Below are 22434 nucleotides of genomic sequence, written 5' to 3' on the forward strand. Positions count from 1 at the left end.
AAAATGCTTTCACTCCGTGCCTCGGTCCAGAAATGGCAAAACTGAATCATGTGCAAACAGCAAGGGGGGACACACTGGCCTCTCCTCATCTGGCAGAAATTGTATTAAAGCAAGAGAAAGCCAGAGGGTGTGAGTGTGTGTGCATGTGCAGGAGAGGCAGCACGGTGTGCCTCCCTCTGCCCCTGCCCCCCTTTCTTTGCAGAGGTTTCAGATCATCTACTTTTCACAGGCACTGAAAACTAGGGGGAAAACTGGAGCCGGATTGTGACTGGAAGCTAATGTAGTCTACATGCAGCAGACATCTAATATGATGTTATTTATTCCCATAGATCTGTTTATTTTGTTTTCAATTTACCAAACCCTGTGACACATTCCCAAAGGTGCCTTGTTGTACAATACGTTGCACACAGTAAGATATTCAGCCTAATTCACTCTTTGTTTTGTTTCAGTTCAGCTGCATGAGGGCACAAATGCATCTGTGTTATATCTTCTCCTGTGACTGATGTTGCAGACTATTGCCATAGGGTTTTGTGAAATGGGATCTTAGTTAATCTAGGGCATTGTCTTTGTAGTGCTAAATTCTTATTTGCAAACATAATGTTCTGGCATTGATGCAACAGGGGAACATTCGTTGTTTTTTTCTTGTTTAGTTTTTTTCTTTTTTTCTTTCTGTTTAGAATAGACTTTATGTATGTGTTTTTAATAAACTTTTATTCTAAAGCTTTTTCTCGCTATTCTGCATCTGATCTGAGGCATTTATAACACATGGCAACACGTCAAATTGATGTCTTTAGCAAGTCAAGCCAAATATTCATAAAACCCATGTGCCCAAACAGAAAATGTATACTGCTAAGGAGAAAACCTGATGTTTTTTAAAGCATCTACAGGAAAGCATCTACAGGAAAGCAGTTCTTTAAACATAGACACACATACAGACACAGACATCCAGAAAAGATTTTGAAAAAATTGTCTGTCTATACCCTGGAAGGATGGTATCACTTAGAAATCAGTGTTTTTTTCTTTGCACTTTGTTGAAAGCTCTCATGTTTTCATTTCGTTTTTTTTTCAGGAACATGTTGTTCTTTGGTACACTGAGGACCTGGTCTGAGGAACTGGTGCAGAATCAGGAATTCCAAATTGGATATTACAGAAGTGTGCTGCAGACAAAATTTGATGTAAACAGGATCTGGAACAGATTTGATGAGATTGTGAAAAAATGAAGATGGAATGCAGATTCATTAATAAACAGCCTGTGGGTAGTGAGCATAAAGGCTGATTGATCACAATTACTGCAGTTCATAACTGGAAAACCAGACGTTGGAGGACATGCACAAGGTAAAGCTGGTCTGACATCAGAGCTGAGCCTCATCTGTTTATTGTGTGGCAACTACAGAAATCCAGCTCTTGCTTGTGATGGGTATGTTTCCATAACAGCATTTAGAGTGGTTTAATTTTCACTTCAGCAATCTTTCAGCCTGATTATCAAAGGGGCTTTCTAAGAAAGCTGCTTGGATGAAGAAACCAGATCTCCCACACGTGCCTTGTCTGGCACAGCAGAACTGGGGGTTTCACGCTGAATTAACACTCAGAGCTCTGTGCAAGCAGATGACTCCTCATTGCCAGCTATTCCTGCAGGGACCTGTGCTCATCTCTGTGGGAGTGCAGGCAAAACAGGCCCTGTGAGCTGCCACTTGCCCAGTGGGGCAGTTCCCTGCTGCATGGCTGGGAGAGGGTGTTAGGGGGGTAACCATGGCCGGCAGGTGAATTAAGGATCTCCTTGTAGGAGCACTCAAAGCCTGGCTCTCCCCTCTGTGCCAGCTCATACAGTATAGAAAACCCCATGCAGTATTGTTGCCTGTGTGTGTAAAAGCCCCGCAGGCCCCAGGCTTCCTGTGCAGAAAGGGAAATTTTCCATTAGGTGTCTGCAGCAGGAACCCCCAAAGCCAAGAGGAGCAGTCAGGGGCCAAGGAGAAGAGATGTGGTGCAGCAGTGAAAACAAAGAAATGCTTCTTTCTGCTCAGTGCCCACATCAGCCCCTGGTGTCTGCTTTGTGGGTACACTGGACACACTCACAGCAGGCCACACCAAAGGCCATTGGAATCAGAGAATCATATCTGGGTTGGAAGGGACTTTAAACATCAAATATTTCCAACCCCCCAGCACAGGCAGGGATACCTTCCACTAGAAGGGCATCTTCCACTAGGAAGGTGTTATGATGGTGACATACCAGGGAGATCTCCCTATTTACCTAAGCCTTAGAAAGTGAATGTCTGTGTTAGCTCAAATGAGGCCCCACAAATGTTTGGAGATCTTTCTCTGTACTCTGTAGCTCTCCATCTGTGAAAGAAGAGAAATGTTTCCTCATACCTTAGTGGGGCTAAAGGAGGACAAAGCTGTGATGGCTTGGGAGGCACACAGACACCAGAGTGACAAGTACCAGAAGAAATGACCATAGAAAATTACTCATCCTGCCTCTGAAGCAGGCTTGCAACAGCATGCAATAAACCAGGCACAGGGCCACCCACTAAACCACTGAGACAAATGGCTGAAGAGCTGTGTTAAGTGAGCCCCCTGCACCCTTGCATGGCAGAGCTCATCCCCTGCACTGCTGGGGTGCAGTCACTCCCGTGCTGCAGGTGCAGCATGGATGGGCTGCTGGGACAGGAGCATCACTCCTGCTGCTCAGTGTCCAGTGAGGGAGCAGGAGCTGAGTCATGAACCCACCTTAGAAGAATAGAGGAGAAGAAAGGGATCCTGATTCTTTGCAGGGCTTTGAGGGGTCACTACTGGAGTAGGGTCATTTTAGGTCTCCAGTAGAAGGCACAGCAAATGGGGACTGGAGGACAAACTTGGCATCCAGGGTAGAAGAGAAGACTGGTAAGAGTTTCTGCCACATTTGCACTTAGTCTATCAAATTTTGGAGTTAGATACCAACGGGCTACAAGAGCAAGAGAGTTTATTATCTCCCCTATGCTCACTCCAACAGACATGGTGCCTGAGACTTGTGTCCTGCTCCTTGGCAGCCAGCTTTTTTCCACATCATTGATCTCACACAGATCATAGCACAGCCCAGCAATACACTTTCTGTAGCAGAGTGGTCCACTGGCAGGATGACCAGGTGTGCAGTTAGTCTGTTCCTGTCAGAGCCAGCCCTTTACCTGCAGGAACAAGAAATTCACTTGTGGAATTGAGGAAAATAATGACAAAAAGAAGTCAGGGTATCTAAAGACTCTCACAAGTAACTCAGCATTTCTCTTGTGGATCCAAGGTACTAAACAGAAATGCTCCTGGAAAATTCTGCTTCCATTTGCTTTAAATATCTGCACTACCTGCTGTCGCTGGATTTTATCATCATAGCTTGCATATGGATCTAAGGCAGGAGTCTGAGCAGAAACACCCCACATGGTGCCTAGCTGCTCTGAGCCAAAGCAAGACAGCCATCCTGGTGCATCTCTCTAGGTTTCCCTTCCCCTGCCATCCCCACCAAGCTGCTCCCAGCCAACAGTGCCATTATGTCTGTTCAATGTGCCACAGCAGCATCAGTCTCTCTGCTGCCCTGGCAGAAGCAGGCAGGGGGCTTGGGACACACGTGTCCCTATCTGGGTCCTCAGGTACAAACACAAACAACCCCAAGTCTTCCTTCTGCTCTTTCCTTCTTAACCTTGAATAAGGCACATGAATAGATTAGCTGAATTATCTGCTCTGCAAATACATGGGCAAAGCTTACAGACTCCAAGCAAAATGAGGAGAAGAAAGAGTAAGGCTGAGAGGATGGCCAGATGTCCCTAGCAAGGGAAAAATCCTCCTGGAGCTGGACATCTGGATTTCACAGCTACCAAACACCAGCAATCACCACCATCTGCTGAGCAGAAAACACAAGCCTGTTTTACACACCCAGCGACAGAGGAACACATTGGCAGATAGAAGAAGCTTAGCAGGGTTTGGGGGAAAGTCCTGAAGCTCTCTCAGAGTAAGACATCTGCTAGCAAGGACTTTATTTGCCACAGAAACGAGTCCTTTCCTTCCCCTGGTGACTCTCTATATTTGGATGAGACATATCTTCTCTGTGGGTGTCTCCCCTCCTGGGAATCTGGAGATGTTAGGAGTGCTTACAGCACTTGTGATGGTCAGAACTCCAAACCCGACACTGTGTCCTGCACGGCACCACAGGGTCAGTGCAATGTGGCCACCAAGCTGCCTGTGTCTGCCCTGGGCATTGGTGGAGAAGAGAGAGAGAACAGAGGGGAAGGGAGTTGTATTTGTGTTCTGAGTAGGTTCTGGACATCTGAGTAGGTGCAAAACATTTGGTTTTGCCTCCTATTATATCTGCTCCTTGTCTTTCAGCTCTGGTGTGTGGCTTTGTTATGTGTGAACAGAAATGGCTTTTGGTCCCTGATAACTCAGTTACATTTATGCTCTCAAAGTTCCTTAACAGGCTTGGTTCCTAGCAGACCAAGAATCAAAGGTTCTGACTCCATCCCTTGCATTTGCTAAACCTCCTTTTCTCCTTTGTCTGACCAGATGTCCCCTCGTGACACTCAAGTTATCCAACCAGACCTCCCAAGGAGCTGGACTGCTTTCAAAATCTGCCTCTTGAGCATTGCACGGATCCTGAAGCTCATGGATACTTACATACCAAGGGATGCATCCCAGCAGAGGCAACTAACTAATCAACCATTCTTCTGCTCCCTGCACAACCACATGGTTCACTCCCAAACATGACAAACTGGCAATGGGACTCTCCGAGAAGCTGAATCAAGACATGCAAAAGCTGCAGTAAGTAATGAGGACTCCAAGCAGTAAGAAAGGAGGATTCCAAGCAGTAAGAGTGATCAGAGGTTTGGGGAATATGGAAGAAAAGCCATCCCAGAATTAATCTATTGCTGCCCGGGGGATTGCTATTCTTATTCATCAGAAATTCCCAGAACCCGATGGCTCTCAGTTAACACTGACCTCTGGGGCAGGACTGCGCCGTACAACTGGTTGTTCAAAGTAGCCTTGACAAATGTGTTGCTGCCAGAAGACAAGAATGTGTTTTAAACAAGGTCAGGTGTCCTGTTATATTGCAGGACATAATCCTGGTTTGTGTATACACACACATCAATTTCAATTGCACAATATGTGCTGGATCTACCAGTCTGTGGTGGATCTTTGCTTCTCCATCACTGCTCCCAAATCCTTGGCCACCATTTAAGAACATCCTAATAGAAAAAGTCAAAATTGGTTTTGTACAAGCGGAGTTACTGGCTTGTCCTCTTCCTGGTCAAAAATTATCTTCTTCTGATGGTGGGGAAAATCCCATTATATTCTACCATTTAAAAAAGAAAAAAACAAAACAAAGCCTTTAAATATTCATTCTTCCCCTAGTTAAAAGAAAAGCTTTGCTGGGCATATTAGATACATTACCTAAAGAGCAAAAAAAAAAAATAATCCCTTTAAAGCAGTACCTGACACGCATAGACACTGAAGGAATTAGTCCCAAGTCAAGGACTTCCTATCAGCTTTCTTTAATACATATGAAGGTCCCTGCACTGCTGTCCCAATTACACGCACAAGGCAGATTCCACAGTGGACTGCATTTGGTCTTGAACACCTATTTTTCCCATAGTTTTATTTATCATTCTTAAAAAGGGTAAACAGAGAGCCATGTGCTTACATCTTTTGAAGAGCATATTTCCTCATGCTCTACAAGAGCCTTCTTCGAACACTCATCATTCACAATTGTGCTCTTGGAAGTTTTAGCAATATTTGTTTCAGATAAGTTTATTTTTATATGATTGATTGAAATCTCAAGCTGCAATTAAGCAAATTGCAGCGAGAACCATTAAAGGAGTAGCGTCATTTTCTCCCCTTTCCTCTAAAATGTCAGGTTTCAATGTCACCGCCAGATAACCCAATCGCGTGCTTGTACACCCGGGCTGGAGCGAGCGGAAAACCGTCTGCAGTACTAATTACCAACGACTGGAAATAATGACACCAGGCAGAAGGAAAATGAAAGGCCCTGGTCCCTATCACTTACCCGCCCAGGTGTGTGTGCACAGAGATGCAGGTTATTGTGGAGCAGTCTATTTAGTAAATACACAAACATCCATCCCCACTTGTAGAGCAGCCTCGGTCCCTCCCCCATCTCCCTCTGTCTCTCTGCCCTTTCTTTCTCTCCAATTATAAACCAGCACCAGGTTTTCTCATCAGCCATCTCCATGTCTCCAAATGGCTTTTCAGTGTCAGGCCTATCAGGAAATTAACTCATCATGCAGTGACAGCTGCTAATTTTTTCCCCTTACATGTCAGATGGATCGCCTGCTGAAGCTAATAATGAATCACCAATCCCTGATTAGAAGGTGCTTCCGAAACATATAACTGCCATCTGAGCTAACTTTTTTCTTCATATAAAATGATATCACCCTAGAGGAGCAGAAAACGAATTGTATTCTTCAACAAGATAGAACGGGGGTAGCCTGTTTGAGGGAGCCACACACTATCTTAAATTATGGGCTAATATTGCTCAGTAAAATAAGTGAAATCTCACAGCTCTTCTCTGTTTTGCCAAATGAATGACTTTTTTTCCTGTTACTTAATCCCCTCATTTGAACTAACTTAGTTTCAAATTTCAATCTTCACCCTTCCCTCTCTATTCTATTTACAGGTTTTGTGCTCAGGAAGCCTACTGAGCAGGGAAAGTTGGAGAAAAGCCCCAGAGGTTGCTTTATGAGACCTTTGCCTACCTTGTACAGCTCCAGCCCCATTTCTCAATCCCCAGGATTTTCTGAAGGGGACTCACCTGTATTTCAAGCCCAGGTCCAGCTCAGGGCCAGCCCGAGGCACAGGAACTTTTAAAACAGATTCCTACAAGCTTTTGCATGAGCTGAATCTACTGGCCACGAAAATCACAAATGTATTTCTTCTGGGACTCAGAGCTAACACTCCTGGTATTAAAGCAGCATTTATAAATGACAGCAGTGCTTGCAGGACTATGCACAATCCACATGTGCATGAGCACAGCACATCAACTCCCTGGCTCATCTCACTTCCACAGTGGAGTGCAGCTGCAAGTCAGGCAGAATGGCATGTTGCTGTGGGCCCTTTAGGTGATGCTGGGTTTTGGGTTCTTTTCTTTTGTTTTTGTTAAAGGAAATATTTCTCTAAATATTGTTTCCAGCTATGTCTTATCTCCCGTTTTTCCCCAAAGATGGAGCCTGAAATCAGAGGCCAGGATACACTGCCTTAGGAAGTGTGTATCTGATTCTTAAGAAAAGGAAGGTGAAACTGCTTGCTGGAAATATCTTTCTTTGTCTTCACTTAAAATTTTTGGTTCACTTTTGGTGGAGTATTTTTGGCTTAGTTGTACTTTTTGGTTTCTTTTTGGTCTGTCTTTTATTTTATTTATTATTTATCTATTTTCCCCCTCCATACTAGTTCCATGGTTCTTAAATACTTATATTTTTACCTGTTTGGCATTGTCACAGTATAATCCAACTTCATTAATGCTTATTCAGAATGGATAACAAAGAGAAAATTAGGCCAGTGTCTCTGGCAGTCAGAACACCAGGAAGCAATGGACTGACACGGGAATACTGCCCCCTCAACAATCACTTCCATTACAGCACAGCCCTTGAATTCTCTGGAGACAGGCACCTGAAGGTATTCAAACCAAACAGCAAAACACACGTGTAGTGAATGGCAGCCTGGGCTGGGCACCTTCCTAAATCCACCACACAAGTTGATGTGATGCTCCCACACTGGAGGCTGCCTCTGGCAGAGGGTCCCAGCAGCCTCTGAGCCTGCTCCCAGACGTGCCACAGGTGCCTCACCAGCTCCATGCATGGCCCTTGGAGGGTCAGGGCTTTTTCAGGTGCTGCTCTACTCTAAGTGCCTCCCTCTGCTGCCTAATCTTCCCTGCTCTCCAAGGCAGAAGGCATGGGAATGCTTGGAAGATCCATAGAACAATACGCTCATCTCCTCCCAGGTTATGATCTGGGGCAATGCCAGGAGCTCTGGCACAGGAGGGAGACAAATGCCAGAGATGTTTCCTAGGTGCTGGAAGAGACCTGCCTTAGCCTCAGCTGTCAGTGTGTGGCAGAGAGCGCGCTTTAGCATGAGGTTGAGACAGTCCATGGAGTCCTTAAGCAGGATGACAGCACAGGAACGAATGTCATCCTTGATTTCTAATGTTACATTTGTAGGGCACTAATAAGTTAACTTTAAAGTGCACATTAGAAAGAAGAAGAAAAAAAAAAAAAAGCCCTAGGAAAATTTACCTCTCCTGATCAGACTGCACTCAGAGAAAAGTATGGTTAACCTGAGCTCCCAGGTAATTACAGCACATGGTAGGTTTGAGAATCCTTTCCAGTGCTCCCAAGCACAGGAACATCTACCACTGGGGCTTTTTTTTTATGCAAAGGTCTGCTCTTTTCATTGTGCATACAATGTGATTGCTGGTTTGACACTGCAGGCTACACTGGTTTTATGAAGGATTAAATGCCACCTGAGACATATTTATCCTAAATAAATCACAAATGGTAAACTGCAGCATGTCAGTGTCAACACCCTGTACTGCAGCAGAAAGGTTAGCCATACAGGACTAAGCACAGCGAGGAATTAGCATCCAAGCTGCAAGACCACAGGGCTACAGTTAACAGGAGAAATGATCAAGAAGAAATATTTCCACTGAAAAACATTCAGTTTTTTGAACATCTGTGAGAGTCTAGCAGAGGGCCATCATTTTGTAAAGGTCACCTTTTTCCTGATAACAAACGGGAGTTGATCCTGTCACTGTTTGCTGAAGACAGTATTTAAGAGTAAGTGAACAGCCTGTCACTTTTAAGAAAGATGAGCAAGTCAAACTCGCCTAATTATGAATCTTGATGTCTAACTTGAAAATTACTTTTTTGGGGGTTTGACAAAGACACAACCTCAACTCTTGGAAAATAACAAAATTTGAAAAATAATAATAATAAGAGATGAAGAGGCAGCAGGATCTTATAGCCCCAGAATGAAGCATCTTTTCTCAGCAGCCCTATTAGAAAATACATTTTTAAGCAGTTGCTTCAGGAAGGAACTATTGTTTTACCCCACCCCAACTTTCTTACAGTTGATAATTTTAAGATATTAAACATGATAGGAAACCCAGTTATCTCTAGAGTCAGCATGGCTTATACCCTAAACAGTTACACAATTATATTAAGCATGCATGAGGCACACTTCAGAAATTAGATTCTTTTATCTTTATCTATCTAGCAAGCTAGAGAAAGGAAAAGAGAAAAGAGAAAATGCACAGACATAACAGATAGCATTCGTTTGCTCCTGCTGAATGCCAGTTCTGTTTATTGTTTAATATTAAAAATCATGATGCTTCATTTTAATGCTAACATTTTATTTGAAAGACAAAAAAAAATCCCCAAACCTTGCCAGTTTATATTTTACAATTTTTCTAAAGAAACAGAAGCAGTTTTATCATGAAACAAATATTTTCAACATGAACTTGCATTGAACAATTGCAGTATATCCACAAGTAAATAACTGACATTCTGGACTAAGCAAGAAATACAAGATCACCTTTTGTTTCCCCCTACTTGTTAATGTCAATGTCAGAATTTTCTTTAAAAATCCTCCTAACATTTGAGACGTAGCTCACAAAATGAACTGCAAAATGGTATTTATATGAAGCACTAGTTATAAGAAAAGCAAAACACTGACAGTGACAATATTTTTTTCAAAAAATGCACATTTCTTATGTAGGACTCTCATCTAAAATTAAGTGGAAGTTACAGGCATCAAGTTCTTCTTCCCAAATATGTATAATCAAGGATTTTCTGAAGTGTAACTTTTTTGAGCTCTTCTTTAGGGAAAGTCTAATGTGTTACCATGAAAGAGTAAAGTACTATGAAAACTTTAATTTTAGATGCAAAAAAAAATCCATATTTTGATGACATATTTTTAGCCAAGCATGTTTTAAAGTAAGAGTTTGGAAAGCAAAATGTCATCTGTTCTACTTTAAAATGAAGAAGGGCACTGAATATCATATATATGCTTACCTGTTCACCTTGTTATTTTGGGGTTTGTATTTTTTTGCATATTTATCTGTCCACAAAATGTACATATAAGTGCAATTATTTTACTCCTGTGATTATGTTATACAAAAATGACAGAAGGCAGGGAATTACCCTGAGATAAAACAACATTAAGACAAAAACATCAACAAAGAAAGCATTCAACAGAACAATTTCTACTTCGGGCGGGAGGCTTTTTATCCTGTTTTGTACCCTAGTATGCTTGTTGTATAATAATCACATATAATAGTTCTTGGAGCTATTGTAACAAAACTGTATTATCCTCTTCAGTGAACTCCTCTGGTTTGGAGGAAGTTCTACTGAGAAGGCTTTACAGAAAGCACTCCAGGAATACAGTGCCTCCATGATTCTGGTAATATCCAGCTCTGCTCTGCACCCAGCCTACGAGTGAAGCTCTTCATGCTTCCTGTACTTTGTTATAATCTCTCTGGCCCTGAATTACTTGTGAGCCACCCTCTGTATAAATGACCATGCCTGTTAACTGTTCTCTTGCTCTATCAGGGGCTACAGCTTCTGCTTTTATAGCAGTACCAGTCTGCAGAATGTCTTGGGATCCAGCTGTCTCTATCACAGCGTGTGAGTACACACCAGGCTCATCCTGCATGTCTGGTGGCAATTCTGTGACGATGTAGTGTGTTGCACCTTCAGAGAAGTCACCATCAGAACCCTGAGCCATGGCTTGAGCTAATTCTTCACTGACAATGATCTGGGAAATTTGCCCATCTGACTCCACTAAATCCATGTGTTCACTCTGCACGCTGAGCGTGTGGCTACCAGCTTCCTGCATTATTATCTGAGAACCTTCTCCAGCTACCATATGCACAGTCCCCTCCTCATTTACAATGACCTGGGTGACACCTTCTTTCATGAGCTGGTCGGCCGCAGCTGTGTCACACACAGCAAACTGCAACACTCCTTGCACCACGTTCTTGAAGGCAGCCTGAGCTCTCTCCTGAGATGCAATTATAGCCGATGGGTGCATGACCCGTGTCACTACTTCCATAGATTTGGTATCTTCCTGAGTCTCCTGAACTTCGTGGAACATTTGTATTTCTTGTCCCTCTGCATCGCTGGGAATGCTGGGCATCTCTGGGTTTGGCATTTGCAAGAAGTCTTTGTGACCAGACCTGCATCTGTCAAGGAGTTCGGATTTGTTTTCCGCTTCACCCAGCTCAGTCACGGCACAAAGCAGGGCATCTAATGCTGAGGAAGACTCTGGAGGATGGACTGTAGCCTCAGAAGCATCTAAAACTTCCTGTCGCATTATCTGCTGCAGCACCGTGCTGCTGGAGTCAGGAACCGCGTCGATTTGAACGGCCTCCTCCATGTCAGCTCCTGCTCCTTCAACCACCACCACCTGTGTGGCACCATCTGCCAACTGCTCTGTCAGGATCTGCTCAGGAACCACACTGCTCACGTGGGAGCCGTTCTGGTTTGTGGCTATGACTTGCCCATCCTCCGTGATGTGCACCACCCTGGCCATCTGCCCCGCCATCGCCAGCGTCTGCAGGGTGGCCGCGGCCGTCTCTTCCACCGAGGCGTCGATGGCGAAGTCGCCGTCGTATCCTTGAATAATAATGAACTGCTGAACTTCCTCAGGGGACTGGGGCTGTCTCCTGCTGCCCTGAAAGGCCTTCTCCTTCACTGGAGAAACCTCTCCCAGCGCTGCCGCGGTAAAAGGGCTCGTGGTTTCCACAAAGGTTGCTCCTTGCCCCTTCAGTCGGCACTCATAGGACTTGGACACAATGCCTGCAAGACAAAATATGCTGTTAACGTGGTATCATGGCAAGTATCAGTTCATTACTTTAACAAATTGTAGCTTCAATGGAAAAAAATTCCCTGACAATTTTTAGATTTCATTGACAGAAAACACAGATAAAATGAGCAAATGAACAAAACCAATTTGCATGTTTTCCAAATAACATATTTACAGGTTGAAATAATTGCTGAGTGTAACAATGCTGCAGCTTATTAACAATTTAAATGTGTTTTCAAAAATATTCCATATTAAAAAAAGCCCAGATAAATACAGTATACAGTTAAAAGCCACATCTTTTACAGAAGAACCTATTGGTGATACTTCGGTATTTCAGCAATGAATTTTTGGATTGTATATTACATTAAACATAACTTGATGTGAGAAACTGTGGCTGATTTTCTTAATACCCTGCTATTGATTGTGAGGTCATTGCCATGCTGTCATTTCGATGCCATTGTCTCCCCCTTCCTTTTCCATCCAGCATCTTCTCTGGCTCATGTGACTGACTCAGTCACTCACCCAGTTACCTGGTGAAAACACTTGGTAGTTTTCTTACCCTAAGTAGGATATAAAATCTAACCCAGAGAAGCCCCAATTACATATCTTAATTATTTCTGCACTAAATCAATTAACAAACTATAATACCTGTAACCTCCATATTCCAGCTGCTTGCTGTGCCGCCCAGTTTGGTTTTGTGTCATTGAAGGTTTCCTTCTCAATTCTCACCACTAACAATAAAGCTTCAGCAAGGCAAATGGAGCCCAAGGCTGTACAAACTCAAGGCCATCACTCTCCAAGCATGGCCTACATATTTGTGGGAAGACATAAAGGAGAGGACCCTGTGGCCAGCTTTGTGAATGTCCACAGAATGACAGCTTTATCCCTCCCTGTCTCCCCATGGCAGTGCCCTCCAGAAGCACCCAGGAAGCTCCTCCATGTGCTGGGAGCAAGCTGTGGGACACAACCCGTGCACACAGAGAGAAGAGTGGGTGCTGGACATTGCAAACAAGGTGAGGGTCTAATGGCAGATGGGCCTTGGGAAGGCTGATTAAGTCCATGCTGCTGAAACTGCCCATATCCACACTCCAGTTTAAATTCACCTACACAAACTGAAATCACATCTCTGGAATAACAGGTGTAGCTTCTTACCACTGACACAAATAGATATGCCATGGCTTGCTTGGCATAAAAAGAGGCAAGAAAAAAAAGCAACACTTAAAGTGAAATTTCAGGCTAGCACTGTACTTTCCAAGCCAGTTGTAGTGAACAATGTGCTTCATTGAACTCAAGAGACCAAGAAAATTATACTAAAGCTGGTCTAAGGGGGCTCTTTCATTTCAAAGCATAGAGCTGTCAGACCCTGATCCCACAGAGAATTAAAATGGGCTCTAAAAAACAGACTCATTTGCTTAAAGGTAAAGTTCACATGTAGGAGCTGACTTACTCCAAGACTGAATACTTGGCGCCTTGCAGACTCTAGCAACTTGCTATGTTAAGGTGCATATCAAGCTAAAATTCCAAAATAACATCAATAATTAAAAGACCGAGGCCTTACACTGCTATCTATCTATCTATCTATCTATCTATCTATCTATCCATCCATCCATCCATCCATCCATCCATCCATCCATCCATCCATCCTTTTTTCAATTACAGAGCTTCTGGTAGAGAACTGTACTGTGAAGCACAAAGAAGTAATTTTGTCAAGCTGAAAGGCTGCAAATCACCTTCACAAGTCTAAACTGATGCCATACAACTTCCTTATTCCCAGTTTGCAAGGCAGGTTTTTTCTTTTCTTTGGAATAGAAAATTAACAATTTAAACAATTAGAGTGTTTACAGGTGATGCTGCATAAAAATCTAGCCCGTGCAACTGAAGTACACTTTGTCAGGTATAAGCAAGAAGTAAGCTTACTGTGGTATACAATTGGTTCTTATTTCCACTTTTCCTGTGCTCTCTGTAGGCACTGACATTCACATGACCCCCAAAAGAGCAGAAAAGTAGGAAGGGAAAATCAACATAAAATGACAATTATCCTCCACATTTTGTAATAGAGTATAAGTAATTAATTCTCTCAGGAATCTTGCTTTGTTGACAAGGTAAAAGAGGAGCCTGGCAATGATGTGGCACAAAATCAAAATAACTCCACAAATCATGCATTTTCCACTGGATTTCAAAATCAAAATAACTCTACAGTGATAATTTTCATATGCACATACACTAAAATCATGACATCTTTCTCCAAAGATCATAATCATTTACATACAGGACCCAGCATCAGTGTATTGAGGAGAAGCTCTGGTGTGGGGAAGAGAAAGAAAGAGGAAATTCACCCTGTTTTCATCTCCTGAAATAAATGCCATGCCAGTGAATCTATGCAACTCCAGTCTTTACTGTGCAATTGAATGGGAAGTCTCCTGGGTGAAGAGCTATCCGGTGAATCCCTCGCAGCACTGATAATTATGCCATTCTGACTGCTTACTTAATCTATTTGAATCCAGAGGTGAGTTAAGCCACTTCCTGACCATTAAAGTAAACTACATGGGTAAATACTGCTGTCACTAAGGGGTGTGATGAAGCTTAACTACACCAACATCTTAACCTCAGCTCAGTGCAACCCCAGCTATTCCATCACAGTTCATAAATGCGATTGCAGGTCCATCTTTTGATTCAGCAATTTAATAACTTCGAGTGCTGTCAGTACTGCTTTGAAAAATGGCTCCTATAAAATGTAACAGCCTCAATCAGATTGTAAAAGATTCACCCACTGAAGATTCTTCCATTTCAACTATAATGAATTAATGTTGAGCTGTGTAGAAGTTCAAGTGTCATTTAAACTAATGTGAATCTACTGTAACTTTAAATTTTAACTGGACTATGACCAAGAATTTACTGGGAACATCAACTTCAATTTTAGTGATTTTTCATGGTAAATATGAGTTGCAGATTTTACTGGTTTTCTTTTGTTTCAACAGTGAAAAGCCAAGTAGGGAAGATATTTAGAAAACAACAGATTTTGAGGCTTAGCTGCTATTCTCAAAATGAAGCACTGGAATCCAACACAATACTTGTAGGAATTTTTATGCATTTAAGGAACATGTCACATTATTGGACTGTATGTAGCAACAAACCACGCTGTCCCAGTAAACCCAGCCTGCCTCTCACCCCCTGTTAACAGTTAAAGAGAAGGGGTAAGTGCTGACTGACACGGCAAACATAAGCTGCAATACAAGCCCACATTAATATTGGGAAAAGTGGACTTGTTGCTGATTGCATGTCATTGCAAATTAAAAAGATACACAAATAGGCATTAAAATGACAAAATATAATGATACAAGAGCTCATATTCAGACAATTTGTAAGGAGGTGTTTCATATCTAGGGGTGCAATGATCAGAGAATTGGTTTCTTTCCAAGAAGTCTGTCATTTCAGCAGAGCCATTATTTATCAGTTGGAGTCCTGAGTGACTGTTAGTTTTTTATTTGAAAATGTCAGGACATTTTAGACATTAAATCCATATTCACAGGTTATTTTAATTCTCTGAGACCACAAACTCCTGAAATAGGGCTAAAAGAAATGCTTTGATGTTTAATGTGTGTCTGGGAAACTAGAAATAGGGCATAGTACCATTTCCCCTCTCTCTTACTCAATACCTGACTTCCTTTTGTGTGTCTGTTTTATTCTTTTGTTACTGTCATCATTTGTTCCCTGCAGAATAAATACCTTATTCTTTTGTTAAGCTTACATTTAATTAAAATGTACAGGATCTGTGCAGTAAACTCGAATGAAACAAATAAAACAAGGGCCCCCTCTCTTGAAGGCATACGTTGTGAATGAAAAATGTCATTACAGACTAAAAAATTTTGCAGTAAACAGGGCCTACAGAGAGAAGTTTCCCCCGTAATGACATCCATAAAATACACAAATGGCACTTTTAGTACCATCCTGAATATGGCATTTTCTGTGCTCTACACACAATCTAAATGGTTTGATCATAGAGCATAATACTCCATTGGGTTTATAGAACAATCAATGTTCCATAAAATGATGTATTTATCCAATAGTAGGCTCAGCAGTTACTGGTGTATGACATTGTAGGACACTGGCTTTGTACTGTTCAGCAGCACACATGCTGGCTGTAAAACTTATCTAACACTACTTCAACAACTTCATCTCATCTGTGTCAAGTAATTTGTTGAAGCCTCAGCTTGGTTTAAAAAAACTTGTAATAAAAATTCATAGAATTTTCAGGAGAATGAAAGCTGATGACAATAGAAAGGTCACATTGTGGCGCCACTCGTGGGGTCGGGGGTCAGCTGCAGTTCTAAAACAGAAAGTAGATTTCATGCATCGTGTAGCAGATAAAGATGGCATTAAGGAGACTTGTCTCAGAAAGAAACGCACAACGCGTGAGGAAAGCCTGGGCTAATATTATATGTAAAGCACCACCTTGCTCTCAGCCAGCAGCCTCTTTAGAATTCTAATCCTTCCCCAAAACTTGCAGCAAGCGGCTGTGTGTGGTGAGGCTGGGCTGAGGACATCCTTCACAAGGAGCACCTTTAGGACAAAGCAGTAAGTCATAAATGAAAGAATCTATTATGACGACGGAAATGATCTGCATTTACACAGCTAGCTTAAAACAGCTATTTTTCCCTTTCTGTAAAAGTTCTAGGAGGCCTGATTTATAGTCCCCTATTCAGCAACCCCCTAATTTTTCATACTTTGGTCATTAGGTATACTATTTATTGACAAAAACAAACATTTCGTATCTGACAAAATGCAACAAATATTAAATAATGTGAATGCAAAGAAACATCTTTTCCTTCGATTAAATGCAACCTGTAAGGAATTTAAAATATTTTTTAAAATTGCCTTATGTCCAACATCACTTGAACAAGCTACTGATTTTCTTATTTTAAAAGTTATTGTCTATATGGCAGCAATACAATATTTTGAATGGTACAGTAAGCCCACTTTTCCAATTCATAAAGTAATATAACTTATGTCTTCATCAAGTTACAAGTTTCTGCTCTGTTTTCATTCAACTATTTTAGTAATGATCTACCTCTACTTCAATTAATTAAGTACAGTCTGTGGGAACTGTGTCATAATTTGGGATTTCCCTGATTTTCAAAGGCCATAATAATAAGATGCATTTTCCAGATCTCTGTTCCTAGACCATAGTGCAAACTATTCTTTATCATTTGCAAGGCTTTTATGTGCAAGCAAGGTATGGGTCAGCATTTTTTAAACCAGCTAGTTAAGCTACTAAATAAGAGATTGTGAAGGCTCATTCATGTCTTCTGCTGAAGGAAAGAAAATATGATGGGTCAAACCGAGAAGTGAAATAAATCAGCAACCCAAAATGGCCCTGTTACAGCTATTATGTCCACAAAGGCAGCAAACATTTGTAAAGCAATACAAATAAGTATACCTATAGGGAACTTTACCATCTCCCTGAAAGACATAAAAAAATTCCACCATTGACACAAATTACGTAAATCTCAAGAGAAACCAATACGACAAGGCTTAATTTCCCCCCCTTTCAATATATGATTACTGGAAAAAAAAAACCCAACCAAAAAAATCCCAAATAACATTCATAGTTTATTTTATACTTAAAAATCCAGTAATGTCATATTTCAATGTTGAAACTCAAAACAGCCTTAGCTTCTAGTTTTGTCCTTAACCACTCAATCATGTTTGGAAACTTCAAGGTCTTCTAAGAAGTGCTTAAATAAAGGATGAAGTTTTAACATTTCAGGTATCTTAAAAAGCAGGAGATGTCCTTTAGCTTTCTAAAATGTGAAAGTACTCTTGTAATATTTTTTCTTTTGAAAAACAGACTGAAATTTCCTGCTTGCTATTTTTACCTCCCACATTTCACAGAACTATGTCAACGGCCACAAAAAGACACAAAAGAAAAAGACAACCACCAAATTAAATAGCCAAGCTGTTCAGTTAGGGTATTTAGGCAGTTTGTTTGGTTTGGTTTAGTTTCCCTTCAGTGTCTAATTAACCTTTGGGAAAAAGCCTTCTCTAGGAAAAATTTCAGTTTGTCTTTTCCTGCACTCAAGGTCAAAAATGAATGTTATAGAGCCCAGTGTTACAGACGGAATGCAAATAAAAAATACACATACCAAAACTCCCACTGATTGTGGCAAACATGTACAGTGTTAACTGCAGAATTTACAGCTGCCTAACCTGCAGAGTAACTGGTTTACTTGCAAACCACTTTTCTCTTTACCTGTTTGCCACCATGCAGGCTGCTCCTCTCAACTCTGATGTGTGAGCAAAAGCCTCTCTGTGGCATATGCAGCAATTACCTACACGGGCAAGCAGCATCAGGAATGCATCTGGAGTATTTCAGCTATGTCTTACAGTGCAATTTAGCAGCCTGAGATGAGGATAGCCAGTCTGGACATTTCTTGGCAGTCCAGCTTCAAAGACTACTCCGGCCCTCAGTTTGGGAACAACTGACATTGATGATACTCGGATGCACTCTTTCTGTTTTATCCCCTGCAGTGCAAATGGAGAGCGCATTTTTAGCACTTCTAAATCAGAATCCCAATTTCAAGGGGTTCTGGTTGCGCTTGGTCAAACCAGAGATTTCTGCTTCCTAGGCAGACAGAACACATAATATAATATGAAAAATAATACACTAAAATGAGAAAAATGAGGGGAAAAAATCCCCAAGCTCTGCTCATAGGGAAAATGCTCTGGATTTCTGAAATAGGTCTAGTCCCAAACACTAACGACTTTGTCAAAAAAAGGGGAAAAAACCTTTTTGTCATTGTTATCTCAGCAGAAGTTTTTGTTTTTCAAGAATATATACATTCAGATCTTGGTTTTATAAACATTTATTTATCAAGCGTAGTGCTTACTGCCATAGTTAGCCTCAATAGTCTCAAAGGGACTAAACATGGTTGCTTGCATTATGCATTGTGTTTGCATAATCAGGCCCTTGGGATTAACAATTCTGAAAATGGCTGGCCTTCCCTAACGTTTGATGTACATATATGAAAAAAAGAGAACAGACACTTGTAAGGGATACCCAAAATAAAACATCATGCTATTAAATGATCAAGCAGAAATTATATTCTTCAGCATACCTATCAACTATGAGTATCATGATTCTCTGTATTTATCTATTCTGATTTATGCACCCTTTCAGTAAAAAGGAGCACCTGTTCTTTGCTTGAGGGCACATCTCAACCCATTTAAAAAGCACAGCAGTTTTTAGGAGGAATGCTTGGGAATAACTACAAATAGCAAGCTTCCCTAGTTCTTTTTGTTAGTGAAGACAGCAGAAACTACCATTTCAAATGTGATAGTCATATCTGTATTTCATTTATAAATTCAACTACGTTACAGCTATATTCATATCTTTCCAGAGTAAATTATGGGAAATAACCATTTGTCTTCATTGTAGACACTTTTGCATGTATAGTAGAAAACAAACCACTATTCAATAACTGCACAGAGGCACCATTAAAATCAAATTTACAGTAAACAGAACCTGCAGCTGGGGTAAAACACTAACTGTTAGTATTTTAATTATCAGTGAAGCTTTCGGAGGTCTAACATCTGCTCATAGCCAAATGACAGCAGCTGCTTGTGTACACTTAAAACAACATGAATTTCTTCTATAAATATTAAAATGAATTGTATGTCGTGCGTTCATTGCGGCTCTATTCCTATTAAGCTGTTTAAGTATATAGGGTATTCTGAACTTCTTTCTTGTGGCAAATTCATAAAGGGCTGACCTCCTCAAAAGAATGAGAGGCAAAGGCAGCAAAAATTCTTGAGTCCGTAAATTGAAAATGTTTAGAGACAGTACAGGAGGTCACCCTCTGCCAAGACACTGCTGGTAAATGCTAACAAAACATCAGTGCTAAGTTCTGATCATTGCGCACTACAGTAACTTCAAGGACAAGACTGCCCAGCATGCAAAGTATCAGGAGTCTAAGGGATGGCTTATATCAAAAGCTAGTGCTTTAAGTGAAGCAATTAATGCATTATCTTACTTGCAAAAAAATACTCTGTTTCAATGTCCAAAACATTGGAGGAGATGAGCGTGCTCTCTTTTGTGGACTTCATCAAAAGCATACTGGAATGATTCCTGATTTGCATGAATAGAAGCAATAATCTGCCATGAGGAAGGAGCTATACTGGCTCAATATGAGATTTTGCTAAAAAAGGCAAGCTTCATAACTTAATTTTGCAGCTTTTTATCTAGGCACTGACATACAGTTGATATTTTCCTTTTAGTCTCTCACCTGCTTGGGAACACAGGAAAGAAAACTGGAGGAGGGACACATTTATTTAAGCTGTAGAGTCTGGCAGAGTGCAATGAAGAGAGCATTACAACCAGTTTCAGAAGAAAACAAGGAAAGAGGCTTTTATGGTTTTCACTTTACAGGTTTTCAGTGGAGAAAGATCTGTTTCTTGGCTTTTACAACATCAAGAGTAATGCCAGTGGCAAGTAATGCTTATGTATTTTCACAATAGACCTACAGCTCAAAAGGAGCACTACAGTAATTTAGTCTGAAAGCTGTAGGTCATGCCAGGCTGTGTTTTGGAGAAAATCCCAACACGATCAGACGCTTCAACCTTACATGTGCAACCACAACACAGGATCAGCCCTGAGTACAGCTGTCTCCACAGTGGTACCTGGCTTAAGATGAAGGTGAGTTAATTATGAAGGCAGTTCCTAAACTTCTGACATCAGACTTCCCACTCCAAAAGTCAGTTTCAGAGCAAGATGACAACATATGAGGAGGAAGGAATAGGGCTGGTTATAGGTGGGACAGTTTCAATGCACAGGCCTTCCTCTTTGCTGCCCCTCACTCCTCCTGAGGCACTTGACAGCATCAAGGCTTACCATGGCCAAAGTTATGAGTGTCAGAAAACATGCTGATTTTTCACCTCAGTGTGTCACAGGCCTGGCAGTAATGCTGGGATTACTTAGAAAGCATGAAGCAGGGGTACTTGCTGGCTCTGGGAGGTTGGATAGATGGGTATATAGAGGCTGGAGAGATGGGTAAATTTTATATCACTTTCAAGGGTCAAGTTCATTACAAAGTCTTCTTTTCATGATTCACCCCGGTGAAGGATGGAAGCAGGATGTTTCCAAAATATCTTCAAAGGAGGAGCTGTTCGTGTAATTGACCCTTCTGCTGACAGAAATATATTTTCAGTGCTACTGATAGAGTAGCACTTAAATGAACTGTCTTCCACTTCCCATGTTAGAAAGCACAAGGCAGGATGTAGGTAAAGCAAGACAGAAGGTACCAAAGCTGCTACTTTCTGGGCTGTTGCTGAACACTGTTGGTGCAGGAACTGCAAGATGGTCTATGTGCCTGGGCTGCATGGGAAATGCAAAGTAAACTGTTGAACTGCAGCTTTCCCGAGGGCTCAGAACCTCCTTACCGTGTTGCTTGCACTTGGCTGCAAAGTTGTGTGCTCAAGAGCTGAATAACTACCCTGCTGACAAGGCTACTTAAATTGTTGCTTAACTACAAGTAGAAATCAACAGCTTTTGGATGGCACAGTGAGCTAATACCAAACTGGAAGCGTTAACATCAAGACAAAGAAAACCAGGATGTAGCATAAGTAAATAAGAAAATAATAATGTAACACCAAACTTGTGCTACTGCATACTAGCATGGAGTGGAGAAAGTGGAGAAAGTAAATAAGCAAAAATTATATTCAATGAGAGACAAGTCCCTAGAGAACTGTAATGCTGAAGAAATTTAAAGAATGACAATGTTCATCAAATTACATATGAGTTTATGAAATGTAAAACAGGAAAAGAAAACAGGCCAAAGCAATTTTTAATCGCACATTTAAAAGTATGTCTGCTGCACATTGTTCTGGTACAGATACAACTAAATTATTGATCTTTCTAGAAGAGAGATCTTGACTAAAGAATATTCAGAATAGTGAAACAAGAACTATTAGAAGTCCGACTTGAATGGAAATATCGAAAGTTTAAGTGCAGATATTCTGGCTACATAATCTACAAATGCTGGAGAGGGAGGAAAATTTTTGTCCCTATTCGATAAGCATAATCTTATTTTGATGAAACACTAGAATGTTCATGTCATACTGCAGGAAGATGGTTAGACATGGTGAGAAATGGAAAGTCAATTCAGCTGCCTCATCCACTTTCAGGTGCCAGGGTGATGAAGCTCCCAGATGGAATAAATAGAGTATACAGTAGTTAAGAGTATGACTTAACCCAGCTCATCACCATTTATACTGCAAATCCATACTATTCCAGAACAACTCAGTGAAAAGCAGCACAGGATTCTGCAGGAGCTACTCAGATAACTTTTGTAAACATCTCCATTCTGAACTAAAGTTCACTCAGGACTGTGGTGCCTTAAGTCTTAAAACCCAAAGAACTTGCAATGACTGTCAATCATATGAAGTATGAATCCAAGTCAAATATGGACTAGTAAACAACCCCTGCCACTCTGTCAGGTCATCTCTTTAGCTCTTTTAATATTTTTCCTTCCTGAGACACAACTTTGACTAGGAAAAGAGTGACTATTTTAAAATTAAATAATGAGCATATTTATCTAAAATATTTTAAAATGC

The 22434-nt window shown here is 41.2% G+C and overlaps 1 protein-coding gene across 1 annotated transcript in view; it reads right to left on the reverse strand.

The window, feature by feature from the left end:
- Positions 1-9309: 9309 nt before the first annotated feature.
- ZNF407 (zinc finger protein 407) overlaps positions 9310-22434 on the reverse strand; it is a 332666-nt gene continuing 319541 nt past the window's right edge. The window contains exon 9 of the mRNA XM_058028941.1: positions 9310-11819. Coding sequence (XP_057884924.1) covers positions 10468-11819 — 1352 coding nt within the window. The 3' untranslated portion in view covers positions 9310-10467. The remainder of the gene's footprint in view (positions 11820-22434) is intronic.

The sequence above is a fragment of the Melospiza georgiana genome, chromosome 1 (genome assembly GCF_028018845.1).
Source record: "Melospiza georgiana isolate bMelGeo1 chromosome 1, bMelGeo1.pri, whole genome shotgun sequence".
In the NCBI taxonomy this organism is placed as follows: Eukaryota; Metazoa; Chordata; class Aves; order Passeriformes; family Passerellidae; genus Melospiza; species Melospiza georgiana.